Genomic DNA, 13,347 nt, shown 5'->3' with positions numbered 1-13,347 from the left:
AGATTTGGGAGAGGAGTCGAGACAACCACGGGCGTGGTCGGTCGAGGGAGCCGATGGCCTTGGTCGTTGTTAGTCCTGTACTCCGTATTGAGTGAGAGCATTGAGGACTGTAGGAACTTGAAATAATTGGACGCCTTTTGATTCGTCGGGGGCTTGGGTGAGGAGGTGGGGAGGTGGAGGAGGAGGACTCTGGGATTCATTCCCCCGCGCCCCTTCCCTTTGTCGGCAATTGGGAATTGGCAATTGGCAATTGATAGATGGCGAGATGGGAAATGACGTGGTAAATGTCGGCTATTGAGATTGTCAGGCCCCAATACCTGGTACGAGGTACCGAGTATTACATACCAAGTATACATGTCCGCAACGCACGGCCTTGTCGCCGAAACTCCCAAAGCTACTACGGACCATGTACCACGCTCCTTTCCTTTCCTTTCCGCTCCACAAAGATATTCTCCCCAACGAAGGGTGAAGAGGGAAAAACTGGCGTATTCGGGAGACAACTCCTCGGTACAGAAGAATGGATTGGTTGGTATGACCAGCCGGGCCAGCACCAAAAGAGCATTCCTCCATTGCATCCTGGCCATATACCTACCGAGTACTTGTGGGTAGGTTGACGACTGGATATAGCTGCATGTAATAGCTAAAGAGTATCCCCGAGTGAGCCAGCTAGCTACCTAGCATCTAGATGTCACGCAAAAGAGCCCAAATACAGGTATATTCCATATTCCACAGGTAGTAACAAAGAAAGACGACGGCGTCCTTCAGGACATCAAACACAGCTGTGAGGCAACAACAACACAAACCCGAAAGTCACGCCCATTAATAGTAATGGTATATAATCTCCCACAAAAAACCAACTTTTCCCGTCCGACTTCCCTTCCCCCTGAATAACCAAGGAGAATAAAAGTCATGTCTTTCGTAGGCAAGAGATCTTGTAGCGCCCGTTGTCGGCTTTGAAACCAGAACATCCATTGAACGCACCAACGCCGTGAACGATTGACTTCAATCGAAATGGGTATCTTCTTCTTCGTCTTGTTCTTCTTTTTCTCCCTCTTTTCCTTCTCCCCCTCCTCTCCCTGCCCCTTCTTCCTCCTCCTCTTCCTCGTCCTCGTCCTCCTCTTCAAAATGTTGTGGTACATAATCCATAGGACTGCCCGTGATATACTGAGCTACTGTGCCGCAAGCACTCTCAGTCTCATCACTGCTATCCTCATGTCCATCCGAAGACTCCAAATAAACAAGGTCCGCCCAAACCCGCCAATGCACGGTTGCAATATGTGCTACTCTTCTTGCGATATCTTCAATCTCGGGGAGGGAGCGCCATGGTTGCGTTGATACTCGAGACTGTTGCCACTGCTTTTGCGCCTGTGAGATGGCCAGTATGGTCATGGGTTGAAAATCATTCATGTGATCGTTTGTTGCGCTTTCCAGTACTCGTACTACCGTCCTGGCACGATGTTGGCTGTGATGTTCTGCTTCAAACTGTGCGACCAATCTTGCCGTCGTCTTGCTGACAATGGTGTCGGGTATGGGAGACGTGGAACCCGACGAGATGAGGAAAGCAGCCCGCGCCAGCTCAAGAGCAACTGCGCCGGCATGCCGCAACCAGATTTCTTGCATGGGAGTGCCCTCAAGATCGCCGTCGGTCAGATCCATGATTCGGTTGCGCAAAAGCGTATGCATCTCCGACACCCGGCTTTCCAAAGCACCGGGCCAGGGCGAGGCAGGATCACGATCCATCTGCTCCCGAAGCAATTGCTCAAAGACGGATAGAGAGATCTCGAGGTGAATCAGGTCTTGAAGGTCCATTCGGATCTCTTTCAGGCGTTTGCGGTCATACGCAAAAGTGGCTGGGACCTCCAGATCACGGCAAAGGCAGAGTTCGAGTAGCCCATGCACCAACGCAGCCGATGGAAGCGGTCTGGTGCTTTTGCTATCGAGCTGACACTGTCGGTGTTTTTCAAGAGCGTCACAGTACCATGCTCGTGACTCCTCGCTCTTGAACCCACCGTGCCGGACCCGCGTCTTGAAGTAATCTTGCTGAAACGTGACGGTATCATCGATCAAGAGGTAACGAAAGCTCCGGATCTGATGATTGGCGACGTCCAGCTTCATTGCCTCGAGGAACTGAAACAGCTTTTCGATACCGAGAACAAGAGTGTGTAGATCCCCAGTCTCTGCACCCTGTACTATTTGTTCAGCCATCTCATGTGCATAGATATCTCTCATTGGCGCACAGTGGCTCGTGAGGAGGCCATCGAGCCATCGAGCCAAGCGGACAATGTCTAAAAGGCCGTGGGATACCTCTTGCAGGAGCAGAGGTATGTCAAGACATTGACTGATCTGATACTGGTCCCTCTCTGGGATCAGGATGACGAGCAACTCTTTCAATTTCCGGAACAACACAGGTAACCTTCGCTTGAAGGTTACTGGCGGTGCGGAGCTCAAACGGCGCCTGCCATCACATTCAGGGCAAAACCCCAGGGGTTTATGTTGGGAGACTATCTTCAATTCAGTCTCCAGACTATCCCAATATCTCCTCGCTTCCTTCTTCTTGAACTCTCCCTTCTCCCCCGAAATGGGAGTAAAATGGAGGTCATGGTCGAAGTTGATGTCGATGCGCAGATTGATATTCGACTGTATGAAAGCTAAATCGAGCTCTTCCAAGGTTTCCTTGGTCACTGGCGGGTACAACATGGCCTCGACCAGTGCATCAACTTCCACATCTCTCACACACGGAGGGACAATGACAAAGTCTTCGGCGTCATGGTCTCCGCGGCACCACTGCTCGTACGTTGAGGATCGTAACTCTGCTAAGGGTAAAGGCTCGGCCTCTGGAGGAGACTCCTTCCGAGTCTCAGAGGGCTCGTCCAAGGCCGAGTCGGCAGAGCGAGGCTCGTCGTGACGTTCTTCGGCTTTGATGTCCCATTTGGGCGAACCGCATTCGGCACGCCCAGGCATCTTAGATTCGGCGGTGGAGGATGTGGACGATAGCGAGGATGGAGCGGTCACGTCGTCTTTGGCGGCTGCAGCTTGATATTTCTGGACGTTTCTGACCTGTTCCGAGGCGCCCCGAGCATCTTGTTTGTCTCCGGCCATCTTATTACCGTTGCTGTCTTCGTCGCATTCCTCTAGATCCTTCTTCATGCAAAGCTCGTGCCCCGGAGTCTCGACTCTTCATTGCGATTGGCGCATGGTTTCGACGAGTTTGATTGTGCAAGCTGGAGTCTAGCAAGGGCGGGCGACGCTCGAGTAACTGGGAAAAGGGGGGGGTGGGGGAGGAGGAGGAGGAGGAGGAGGAGGAGGAGGTGGGCAGGCGATCTGAACAAGGTAGGCAAGTAGGACAGGGTCCAGGAATGTTGGATCTGGCGCCTCAAGGTGCGAGTCTGGAAGATGGTCTCTCAGTATGACAATGCGCGGGTAGACGAATCGTGATGGGGGAGGATTGGGCTGGCAGGCGTGGGTGCCCGAGCAAATGAACAAATCCCTTGCCTTGATTTTGAGAAACGTGGGAAGCAATCACGAACCGAACACCCACGGTCTGCACTATTCAACAAGAAAAATCGGACCAGGGAAGGGTTGGGAACAAAAGGTGTGTGTGGGAGAGGGAGGGATGGAAAGGTCGGTAAGCGTGGGAGAGACCGAGCATACAGTAAGGCGTTTTTTGCTGCTTTCACTTTTCTTCTCTCTTCCTCTTGTTCTCTCTGGCCCTCTTTCAATTCCTCCCCCAAATGCCGCAGCCCACTGACCAAAAACAGGGATTCTTACGAACAAAGCACACCACACCTGCACACCCGGATGTCTGGGTCGTGTGATGGAGACAAGCGGCAGAGTTGGCACTAGGTAAGCCTCATGTTTGTTTCGGGGGAGAGGAAAAGGTGTTGGATCTTGACTGGAGCAGATCTAAGAATTCGGATACCTATTCCCCTGAGCCCGCAAACTGCCATGGGCTCAACACCCTTGCCTCATCCGTGCTGAGTGTCTTGTACCGGAAATTACGAACCGTGCGCCAGGGGGTGTGCCATTGTCCGCTCACAGGGCCTGTTCTCATTGGAACTGCAATTTGTCGTTGACCGACGCAAATAGGGCTGGGAAGTCCCCTCGATCGGATGTGAGGCGCCGGACTACAGAAGGGGAAAAAAAAAGAACAAAGTCCATTTGGCTTTTTGAGCAGAAGATGCAGCCTTGAGCTCGACAGAAGTGGAACCCTTTCGTCGCCTCCCATCTGCGGTCCCCAAGTTTGCTCTCACAATGATTAATTGGTGCATTGGGGCTTTGGTGCTTCGGGGCGACGGACCCTACTGAGGACCAGCTTTGCCAATGAGGAGGGACGGAGCCTTACCAACTCCATGCTTGCTCCGCATTCGTCGTTCAAGCCTTGAAAGCAAATGGCGCCGGGTGGTCCCCCTACTTTGGACGATCAGGCTGGTGGGCTCGCTACCTAGGCCGTCTCGCTCCATATCATTCCCGGAAATTTCTATATAACTGGTACCCAACCCTTCCCTTTCTCTCAAGGTGAGGCGAGCTCGACTGACCCTGTCAACCTATATAGTAAAGATCTTCCCGTCTCCTACCGTTCATCACGTCTACCATCAGAAATCTCGCCTCTAGGCCCGTGGAGGAATGATGCTAACATGACGCATGGGCCGAGACCAAGATAACTGCACCACTCTCCAATGCACACTGCCGGGCTTCAGGTGGCACTGGGTCCAACAGCCCCCTCCGAGTTTCGTTCGAAACACAAATGTCCAGAGATGCTCGCCGTGGCCCAAGACGGGTCGTGCGACTGCACCACTCGGCCCGCCGCTCGTCACAAAGCAAAAATACCCTTTCTAAGAGTCGCCCGTGTCCCCAACACGGTCTCCGATGCGGGCCCGCTCTGTCATGGCGTGTGGTCGTCAGTTGAGCTACACCGACTCGACTTACCCTAAACAACCAGCATGGCAAAAAGCAGCTAATCAAGTTCTGGAGACTGAGTGGAAAAGGAAATCCTTTGATGCAGTTGTGAGGAGCAGAGTAACATCCCAACGCATTGCTTTTGACAACGTGGTTTCTTATGCGGGCTATTGGGTAAGAATGGGGGATTCGGTTACTCGTTCGCTACTAGTGCAAAGCTCTGTGTGCTGGCTCCTCTCTCTTTGTCCCCAGACGACTGACCAGACCGTTCTCCTCTGTTGTGAGATGAAATCCTGTCCATGCTATCACCCAGCACGATAGGGTCGCAGCATAGTACTTTACCCCAGAGCCCCCTTGGGTGGCGGCATTGTCGGTATTGGTGCCCAATACCAGGGCTAACAGCCTCACTGAGGCAGCGGATGGATCGACTAGGTTAAGACAGCGGTAACCCGCCTCCTTACAGGTCCCGGCACAGCAAGACTAAGGACTGCATTGGCACCACCGCGGTGATGTTGGATATTGCATTGGCACCACGAGTGCGTGCTTTTCACGCAGCACCCGAGTCTATCCGATCAGATGGTAACATTATTATCATTCTCGGTGACTGGCGAGCAACATCTCGTCGTCACTCGTCTTGAATTTTGACCACGACCTTGCGCGAACCACCCGCGCCGGAGCGCTGGTGCTCATACGCTTTGATGGCATCCTCGAAGCCAGTGCCGATCACTTCATATTCAGCCGGGACTAGCTTGCCCGCCTCAATCAATGCCGTGATAAGGGGAATGTATGCCTCGATCTTTTTGTTCAACTCGTCCTCCTCGGGTCGCCCAACGCCGCCAAATTTGATGGGATGGGATTTCGCCCCTTCAAAATCAGGGATTGGAGTCCAGTCATTGGTGGTCGCAAAGCTCCTCTTGTTGCTCTTGGATGCCTTGAACAACTCTTTGGCCGTGACTGGGTCATCTGCCGCAACGGCATCAAAGATGCGAGAAATCTCGCCCGAGGTGGCGTCCACAACTTCCTTGACCTGTTCCTCAATGGGCTTCTTGTAGTCGAATGTCACAGCACCCAAACCCTTCACCTCGGCTGCCGACTTGGTTGAGCAAGAGGCAGCGACCTTGTAACCACTTGCCTTGGCCAGCTGGATGGCACATTTACCGACACTGCTGGCGCCGCCCAGGACGACGATCCATTCGTCCCGAGGTCCAGGAAGATTGTTTGGATCAGGGAGAGGGACATCGAGACTGTCGAACAATGCCAGACAAGCAGTTTCAGTTCCCACTCCCAAGGTAACAGCTTCAGGCAGGGAGATATTCTTTGGCTTGGGAATGGTGACAGGCGCATCCATCAGGAAGTACTCTTGACCAGCAGCATATCCCGGGGTTCCAAGTCTGGTGCAGCCGAACACATGATCCCCTGCTTTGAATCCATATTTGGATGCTGCCTCACTTCCCACCTCGATCACAACGCCGGCCGCGTCGACGCCCAGCCCAAGAGGCCAGTCGACCACGAGAAGACCATAAGCGGCCATGAAGGTGTCACTATAGCCGGTTGATCAGTCCACGAAAGAATACTTCTGAGGCAGGGCTACCTACACAGGGTTAATGGCCACCCAGATGGACTTGACAAGCAGTTGATTGGGCCCTGGGGACGGCTTTTCAAGAGTTTCGACGACCTTGGGCTGGGCGCCGGCGCTTTCAAAGACTACACCCTTCATGATTGAGGCGTGGGAAATCTGATGGCAATGTTGGTAAGAGAGAGTATGTAAGTTCGGTGGTGGAGGCGATGTTGGAGGATTCTTGACATCAATTTACAGCCCGATGGTTTGCTTACCTTTATAGGGCGACACGCTGGGAGACAGGTTGGTTGTTCTCTCAACAGGCAGAAACAAACATACGTGGGATATACTTGTTCCCTGCAACGAAGAGCAAATAGAAGGCTGCGTTTGTAACGGGCGGTTTCCTTGCAGAGGGGTGTCTGGTCGAGCAGATTGCAGCAAGTTTATCAGAGGCGAGGCTAGATCTCTTGATACGTCGGCTACATCACCATCTTGCTGAAAGCGTGTTCTGGATTTGGCTATCACTGAATGACTTAGCGACATAGACCGCGGTAGCGCGAGGCATTCAACGACAAGACGCGGCACGCTTCGTATTCATTGAATACGAGGCAATACCAAGGAGGGGCAAAATGCCAAAGCTTCTTCGTGGGTTGGGTGCACAGTCAGCTTGACCGAAGCTTGCATTTGTGTACCAATTCGGTCTTTTGGGGAAATGCCTTCCCGCTTGCCAATGGATATGTTTTTCGGACTTTTTCTGCCTCGTATTCGAGGTGCATGAGGAAGTATAGTCTGTTGCAGAGTCGCTGGTGTGAACTGAATGGAGGTATTCGTTCAGCTCTGATAGTCTAAATTTTGCTGAGGCATCTTTGTGCTTGATCAAGGGTTTGTAAGTTGCATGTATCGAGGATGTAGTGGAGAAGAGTAAAGACGTTGAGCGGCGACGAGGTACAAATATGGAGTCTGTAAACCTCGTATAGGTGAGTGGAACTAAAAGCGGCGGGGGCTGATTACCCCAAGCGACACTCCGTAGCAAGCTCCGCTCGGAGCTCGTCACTTGTTCACCTTGTCCTCAACAATTCGCCTTCCGCCCATTTTCCTCAATCACGTCTGTCTCGTCCATTATCCTTTTGACGCTGCGTCGCGCTTCCTGGAGGACATTCGACACAACACCCTTGGAATCCACCTCCCGTTTGTCAGAGACGCAACAATTGCCTCGCTATGGCTGGCCGACAGTCAGTCCGACTTCTGGCACGGCAGGTCACCTCGACCCAATGCTCCTCCTTCTCACGCTCCCAACACCATGCCCGGAGAGCATTCTCTTCCACACCTGCCTCCCTCACAGCCCATAATTTCACCATGCCCGCCATGTCCCCGACAATGACCGAGGGCAACATCTCGAGTTGGAAAGTCAAGGAAGGCGACTCCTTCTCCGCCGGGGACATTCTCCTGGAAATCGAGACGGACAAGGCTTCCATGGACGTGGAGGCTCAGGACGACGGTGTCATGGCCAAGATCTTACAAGGGGACGGTTCCAAAGCGGTCAAGGTCGGCACGAGGATAGCTGTCCTCGGTGACCCGGGGGATGATGTCTCGAGTCTAGAGGTTCCGCCGGACGATTCGAAGCCCGTGCAGTCGGAAGCAGATAATGTGAAGGGCGGAGCAGATTCGAAATACGAGACGTCTGGAGTAGAAAAGGAGACACCGGGCACACCGCAAAACAAGAGGCCGGCAAAGGACAAGCCGAAAACGAGTCCAACTGGGCCGGGCCAGAACCCCAAATACCCTCTGTATCCTTCAGTTATCGCTCTCGTCCACGAGAACCACATTTCAGACGACGAAGTTGCCAAAATCCCAGCGACGGGGCCGAATGGGAGACTGTTGAAAGGCGACGTGCTCGCATACTTGGGCACTATCGACTCGGACTACCCAGCCTCGCAATCCAAGCGTATCGAGCATATGGCGCATCTTGACCTTAGCAACATCAAAGTTCTCCCTACCACCCCTAAGACGGCCGCAAAAGCCGCTGGGGGAGCCGCAGCAGTGGCTGAAGAGAAAATTCCACAAGTCACTGGCGTCAGCATCACTGTCTCGCTCGCCGAAGTGCTGAAAGTGCAGAAACGAATCAAAGACACCTTGGGCGTGACTGTGCCCCTCTCGACTTTCCTCGCCCGTGCTGTTGATTTGGCCAATGATGATCTCCCTAAGCCCAAGCATGCAAAGCCGTCGGCAGATGACCTCTTCAATGCGGTCCTCGGGCTGGACACGATACCCACGACATCTAGAGGAACATATCTCCCACAGATCGACGCCTTTCCCGTTGTCCCTCCCAGAAAAGCCCAGGCTACATCACTCGCACACTCACCTCGCGTTTCCACCTCTACAGCCAAGAAGATTGATATCATCGATGTCCTATCCGGCAAAGTCACCCCTAAAAGAGCGGCCCCTTTTTCGACGTCTTCCGTGTCGATCCCAGGCCGGACACTAAGCACAGCCGACGGTGCCGTGAATGTGTTTAGTCTGACAGTCCCCGTGGGCGAAGAGAAGAGGGCACGTACCTTTTTGGAGCGGGTCAAGACGGTACTGCAAGTCGAGCCAGGCAAGCTGGTGCTGTAATTGTACCCACCTACCTAGCTCCTATGTCTTTTTTTTTTAGGTCAAGTCTGAGCCAAGGCACCCGTCAAGAATTGCTGTTTTTCAACCAGAGTTTCACAATAGACCCATATCATTTATTTTTTGGGAGGGGAGGACGCGGCTGCGGACTTGGTCGTTTGATATGGCTTCTTTTTGTTGTGCTGTAGTATAGCGATGGGCTTACCGACATCGATGGGGAAAAAAAGGGACTTTTGAGCAAGCGGATACGTACGGAGCAGGAGTATTGGGAACACCTTAGGTACCTACATAGGTATGTATGTACTCGGTACCTATCGGGTATGTAGGTGTATATGTACAGAGACCTTTTATAAGAACCAGAGAGAGAAAGAGAGAGACTGAGAGAGAGAGAAAGTCTTGGATGCCCTTCCGCTTACCCACCTACATCTACAAATATATATATACCCACCCATGTAACTATACAGATAGGTATGTGTATATATACTCGTACGATACATCCCGAGTCATAACCAGCTGCCGTGCGGTGGTCACGTACTGGTCACTCATCACCTACTCTACTCTAGCCAAATGCTACGAGAAATACAATTACTGCTTGGTTGGCTCAATTCGGTTTTGGATTTCTCTGCTCTGTCTTCCAAGGTTTGTTACCTATGGTGGCCCCCCTACAACATGGTCGGGCTTTTGTGCCTCAATCCTGGAGCACCTCCTGAAGAGAGCGGCTTCCGCCTCCTGAGACCTGAGAGACGCCTGCGTTCCCCTCCCAACCATATGAACTCGCTTGACCAATGATCCCGAGTAACCGTGGGCGCCGCGCTTGCAAAAAAATCAATGGAATCCCAATTCGCTCAAGCTAGTTCGTTGAAGCCAAGGTAGGCCCCATCATTTGCGCAAAGATTTCCGTCACAAAGTCCTCCACCATCAGATCGTGGTAAAGTCTCATGATACTGTCCAGCTTGGGCAAGATTGGTCGCTCGCTGGCTCTGGTGCTGATTTTGATTCTGACATGACCTTCATGCTCGCTAACAAGAAACAATATAATCATCGCCGTCATCCCATCTGTCTGTAGAGATTAGCTCGTGGGTTGTATGGCGTAAAAACTTTCTGCTGTACAGTTTTCTGTCGTGTGGATTCAAGACGTCGTAACAAATTCGAGTCGTTCCGGGACGGCTTCGTAAGAGGTTCACCTCAATAGGAAAAAGAAGGTCGGTTCGGTTCGTGGGTATGGCCAGGCATGATCGTCATATAGCTAGAACAGTGCAGACAAGGTCGTTGCAACGACTGGGGTGAGTAACTCCTTCACCGAATCGCACCCCAGTCGCCCAGTCGTCCAGCAATGCCGTCGCTGTTCCTCCCTTCGTTCCCTTTCTTGCCAAACACTCTCCAGAATCGAAGTGTCTCATCACCGGCTCCAGTCACAACAGTGGTCCCATCTGGACTCGTGCTCAGGTAGAGGACACGGAAGGTGTGTCCAGTCAGACTGACAACCTGCTCCATCTTTGGATACTTCCACACCACGATCTGGTTCTGGCTGTAACCGTGAGTGCTGACGATTTCGTCACTGTTCTTGCTCCAGGCCAAGTTGCACACTTGACTTCCTGTGTCGACCTCCTTGATGAGAGACCCATTTGCTGTGTTCCAAAATTTGATCGACCGATCTGCCGTTCCACCACCAGAAGCCAACAGGTGATGTTGATGGGGGCTCCAAGCAATTGCCTTGACCGCTGCAACGTGGTTCGAGAATCGATACAAGGGTGTCTCGGAGAGTTTATCCCAAACGCAGAGCTTGTTGTCGTTACCGCCTGACGCAAGCTGACCATCTTCAGTGTTCCACCGAAGACCGCAAACTTCTTGCTTGTGACCTGCCAACCTTCGCAGATACTGGTCGGGACTGCGGACATCCCGATGGTATATTAGTCGATCGCGCGACCCAGAAGTCAAGATGTGATCATTCCATGCTAGTGCTCCAACTCGCGCCGAGTGGCCAGTCATTGTCCGTAGCCTTCTGGACTTCTCAGCATCGTATATCTGGACGAATCCCTTGTGTGTTCCAATCGCCAGATGTGACCCTCGCTGGATCCACGCCACAGATGTCACCAAATCATTGTCAGGCAGCTTGCATAACTGTGTGACTTTGCCAGTAGCACTGTTCCACATGTAGACACATGATCCGAGCCCGACACCGAGGATGTTCGCCGATCCCCAGTCCACCAGATTCAGATAGAAGTCGTCCGCCAACTCGGGAGCGTCCAGCACTTTGTAGGGGACTTTGGCAATCGGTCGAGGCTGCTTCCGCGGTGTCTGCAAGATGGACTGTGAGGAGTAGTTGATGGGCGATATCGAGTACAAATCCGATCTCGCATTCAGGTTTATGATTCCAAGATGTTTTCCGGTTCGAGATGAGGGAGTGGGATGGCCTGATCCGATCACTTTCTGCGGAGACTTGTAGGAGAACATGTTCTTGTGGGGGGTAGTAGGGGTGATAGAGGCAGGAGGCATGGATGATATCGAGGGTTGGCCCGGAGGGGTTTGACGTCGGCCAAACAGTTCATCTGGGGATAGAGATCTGTAGTCTTGCGGAACCGAATCACCCATCAGCTCGTTGCGTAGGACTTTGGAGTATGTTCTGTTCGCTTCTTCCGTCCGCTGAAAGTGGAGTTCGCCATGAGGGGTCTTCTTCTTTGATCTCGAAGGCGTCGCCGGTGAGGCATCGTCATGCAACAAGCTGTAACTTGCTTGCAGGTCCTGTCCATCTCGGTTTGGTATGAATCTAAGAACATAATCAGTTTCACCATAGCAAGCGACCGCGTCTCTAGAAGCTCACCGATCTCCATAAATCCGCTGTCTCTTGCGGCTAGGACTGCGACCTGGAGTTCTGTCTCGCGGTCTTCCAGCATTCTCAAGTTCTTTTAACCTTCGATTCAGGGCATCGGCTTCCATGGCCTCAGTGGCTCGTTGGATGGCAGACATTCTTTCCGCGGTATGTCCAAAGCGCTTGGATGATATTGTCGGTGGAGTCTTGGAACCAACTGGGGTTGGTAATGTTGGAGTAATGGGACGTTCAGATGTGTCAATCACAAGGGAAGCTGTAGAATCGTCCGCCATGATGGGTGTTGTGACAAATGGCAGTGAGAGGTGACGACTTGGGCGGTGATTTTATGATCGGGTAACGTTGTTGGAGTGAAGCACCAAGGTGACGGACATGTGACGTTAGGTAAAGCAGAGGACAATAGTTCGCAAAGTCGACGCCAATGTCGGTGGTGAGAGTTGTTGATGGCCTCCGCAACCGCGACCCGTTTGCTGTTTTGTCGCCCTGAACCAATTGTCTCCCTGCGCGGGATCGCAAAAGAGGGGGTCGTGGTCCAACTAGATACAGAGCATCGTGAGGTAGATCCAGGGCAGTGTACTGCAGATGGTGAATGTCGTAAATGTCAATTGTCGTGACTGAGGCAGGGGACGGTAGTGAAATTGAGATGCGCAATCTGTGATGGACTTTGACGTGAGGATGAATGCGGACAACTAGGGAATCAGGGACAAGGACTTGGGTCACCCATGGGTGACTGGCCACTCGCAGCTCCCGCCGCTTCTGGAGCTTGCCAAGCGACTGACACCCCCGAGCGCGTTGCCTAGATCGGGTTTTAACTGGGCTCGGTGCCATTTAATGGGGGGCTTTTGCGGGTAGGCATACCTAGGCTCTCTATACGGCCCAGGTACACGGGCAAACGGGCCAGAGGATTTTGTATGGGGAATATCTCGTAGAGGTCACTATACCATTGGACTCCAACGAATTGCCTCGATTATACATGCACACACCTCCATGCCAAGTACATGAATTCAGCAGTTTCATTCACCCCTATGAAGCTACCTATGTATGTACTCCGTAGGTACCTAGGCATTGCAGCAAGGGGGAAGGAAAACCTCTCCTCCTGCGTCTAGCTTCCTGCAGGACAATCCTCGACCAAAAGCACTTTACGCGGCCACAACATTGACCCTGCACGAGATGTCAACAATCGCGTCTCTTTGTGATCGGGCGGCAAGGAAAGCACAACACTTAGTTTGACAGTGTCATCATTGTTGTCATTGGCATTCATTGTATCATGGTCTCGGAGTTGCCCCTTGGGATCCGATCCTTCTTGTCGCCTTCCAAATGGCTTCTCCCTGTTTGGGAATCCCTTGCGGGCACGAGATTGATTCGACCAGAGCCGTGTTTCAGGTGGATAAGAAATCCCCTAAGCTGGACCTGGCTCACTTCGGTGCGATTGGCATCTGCAAGGCTCGCGGGCGAT

General features: G+C 52.6%; 4 protein-coding genes across 4 annotated transcripts; 1 reads left to right on the top strand and 3 right to left on the bottom strand.

Annotated features, from left to right (window-relative positions):
* Nucleotides 1-1,002: 1,002 nt before the first annotated feature.
* AYO20_02922 (hypothetical protein) lies at nucleotides 1,003-3,099 on the bottom strand (the record flags this gene model as incomplete). Its single annotated transcript, XM_022641226.1, has 1 exon — nucleotides 1,003-3,099. The coding sequence occupies one exon, from the start codon at nucleotides 3,097-3,099 to the stop codon at nucleotides 1,003-1,005; it is 2,097 nt and encodes a 698-aa protein (XP_022502757.1).
* Nucleotides 3,100-5,521: 2,422 nt separating this feature from the next.
* Nucleotides 5,522-6,613, bottom strand: AYO20_02921 (hypothetical protein; the record flags this gene model as incomplete). The annotated part of the gene is made up of 2 exons (XM_022641225.1): nucleotides 5,522-6,437; nucleotides 6,492-6,613. The coding sequence occupies 2 exons, from the start codon at nucleotides 6,611-6,613 to the stop codon at nucleotides 5,522-5,524; spliced, it is 1,038 nt and encodes a 345-aa protein (XP_022502756.1).
* Nucleotides 6,614-7,810: 1,197 nt separating this feature from the next.
* AYO20_02920 (hypothetical protein) lies at nucleotides 7,811-9,067 on the top strand (the record flags this gene model as incomplete). Its single annotated transcript, XM_022641224.1, has 1 exon — nucleotides 7,811-9,067. The coding sequence occupies one exon, from the start codon at nucleotides 7,811-7,813 to the stop codon at nucleotides 9,065-9,067; it is 1,257 nt and encodes a 418-aa protein (XP_022502755.1).
* Nucleotides 9,068-10,360: 1,293 nt separating this feature from the next.
* Nucleotides 10,361-12,166, bottom strand: AYO20_02919 (hypothetical protein; the record flags this gene model as incomplete). The annotated part of the gene is made up of 2 exons (XM_022641223.1): nucleotides 10,361-11,831; nucleotides 11,886-12,166. The coding sequence occupies 2 exons, from the start codon at nucleotides 12,164-12,166 to the stop codon at nucleotides 10,361-10,363; spliced, it is 1,752 nt and encodes a 583-aa protein (XP_022502754.1).
* Between the last annotated feature and the right edge of the window lie 1,181 nt (nucleotides 12,167-13,347).

This window comes from Fonsecaea nubica (assembly GCF_001646965.1).
Source record: "Fonsecaea nubica strain CBS 269.64 chromosome Unknown Scaff13, whole genome shotgun sequence".
NCBI classification, from domain to species: domain Eukaryota; kingdom Fungi; phylum Ascomycota; class Eurotiomycetes; order Chaetothyriales; family Herpotrichiellaceae; genus Fonsecaea; species Fonsecaea nubica.
The sequence above is the reverse complement of the archived record's forward strand: the minus strand, read 5'-3'. Positions and strand labels throughout refer to the sequence as shown.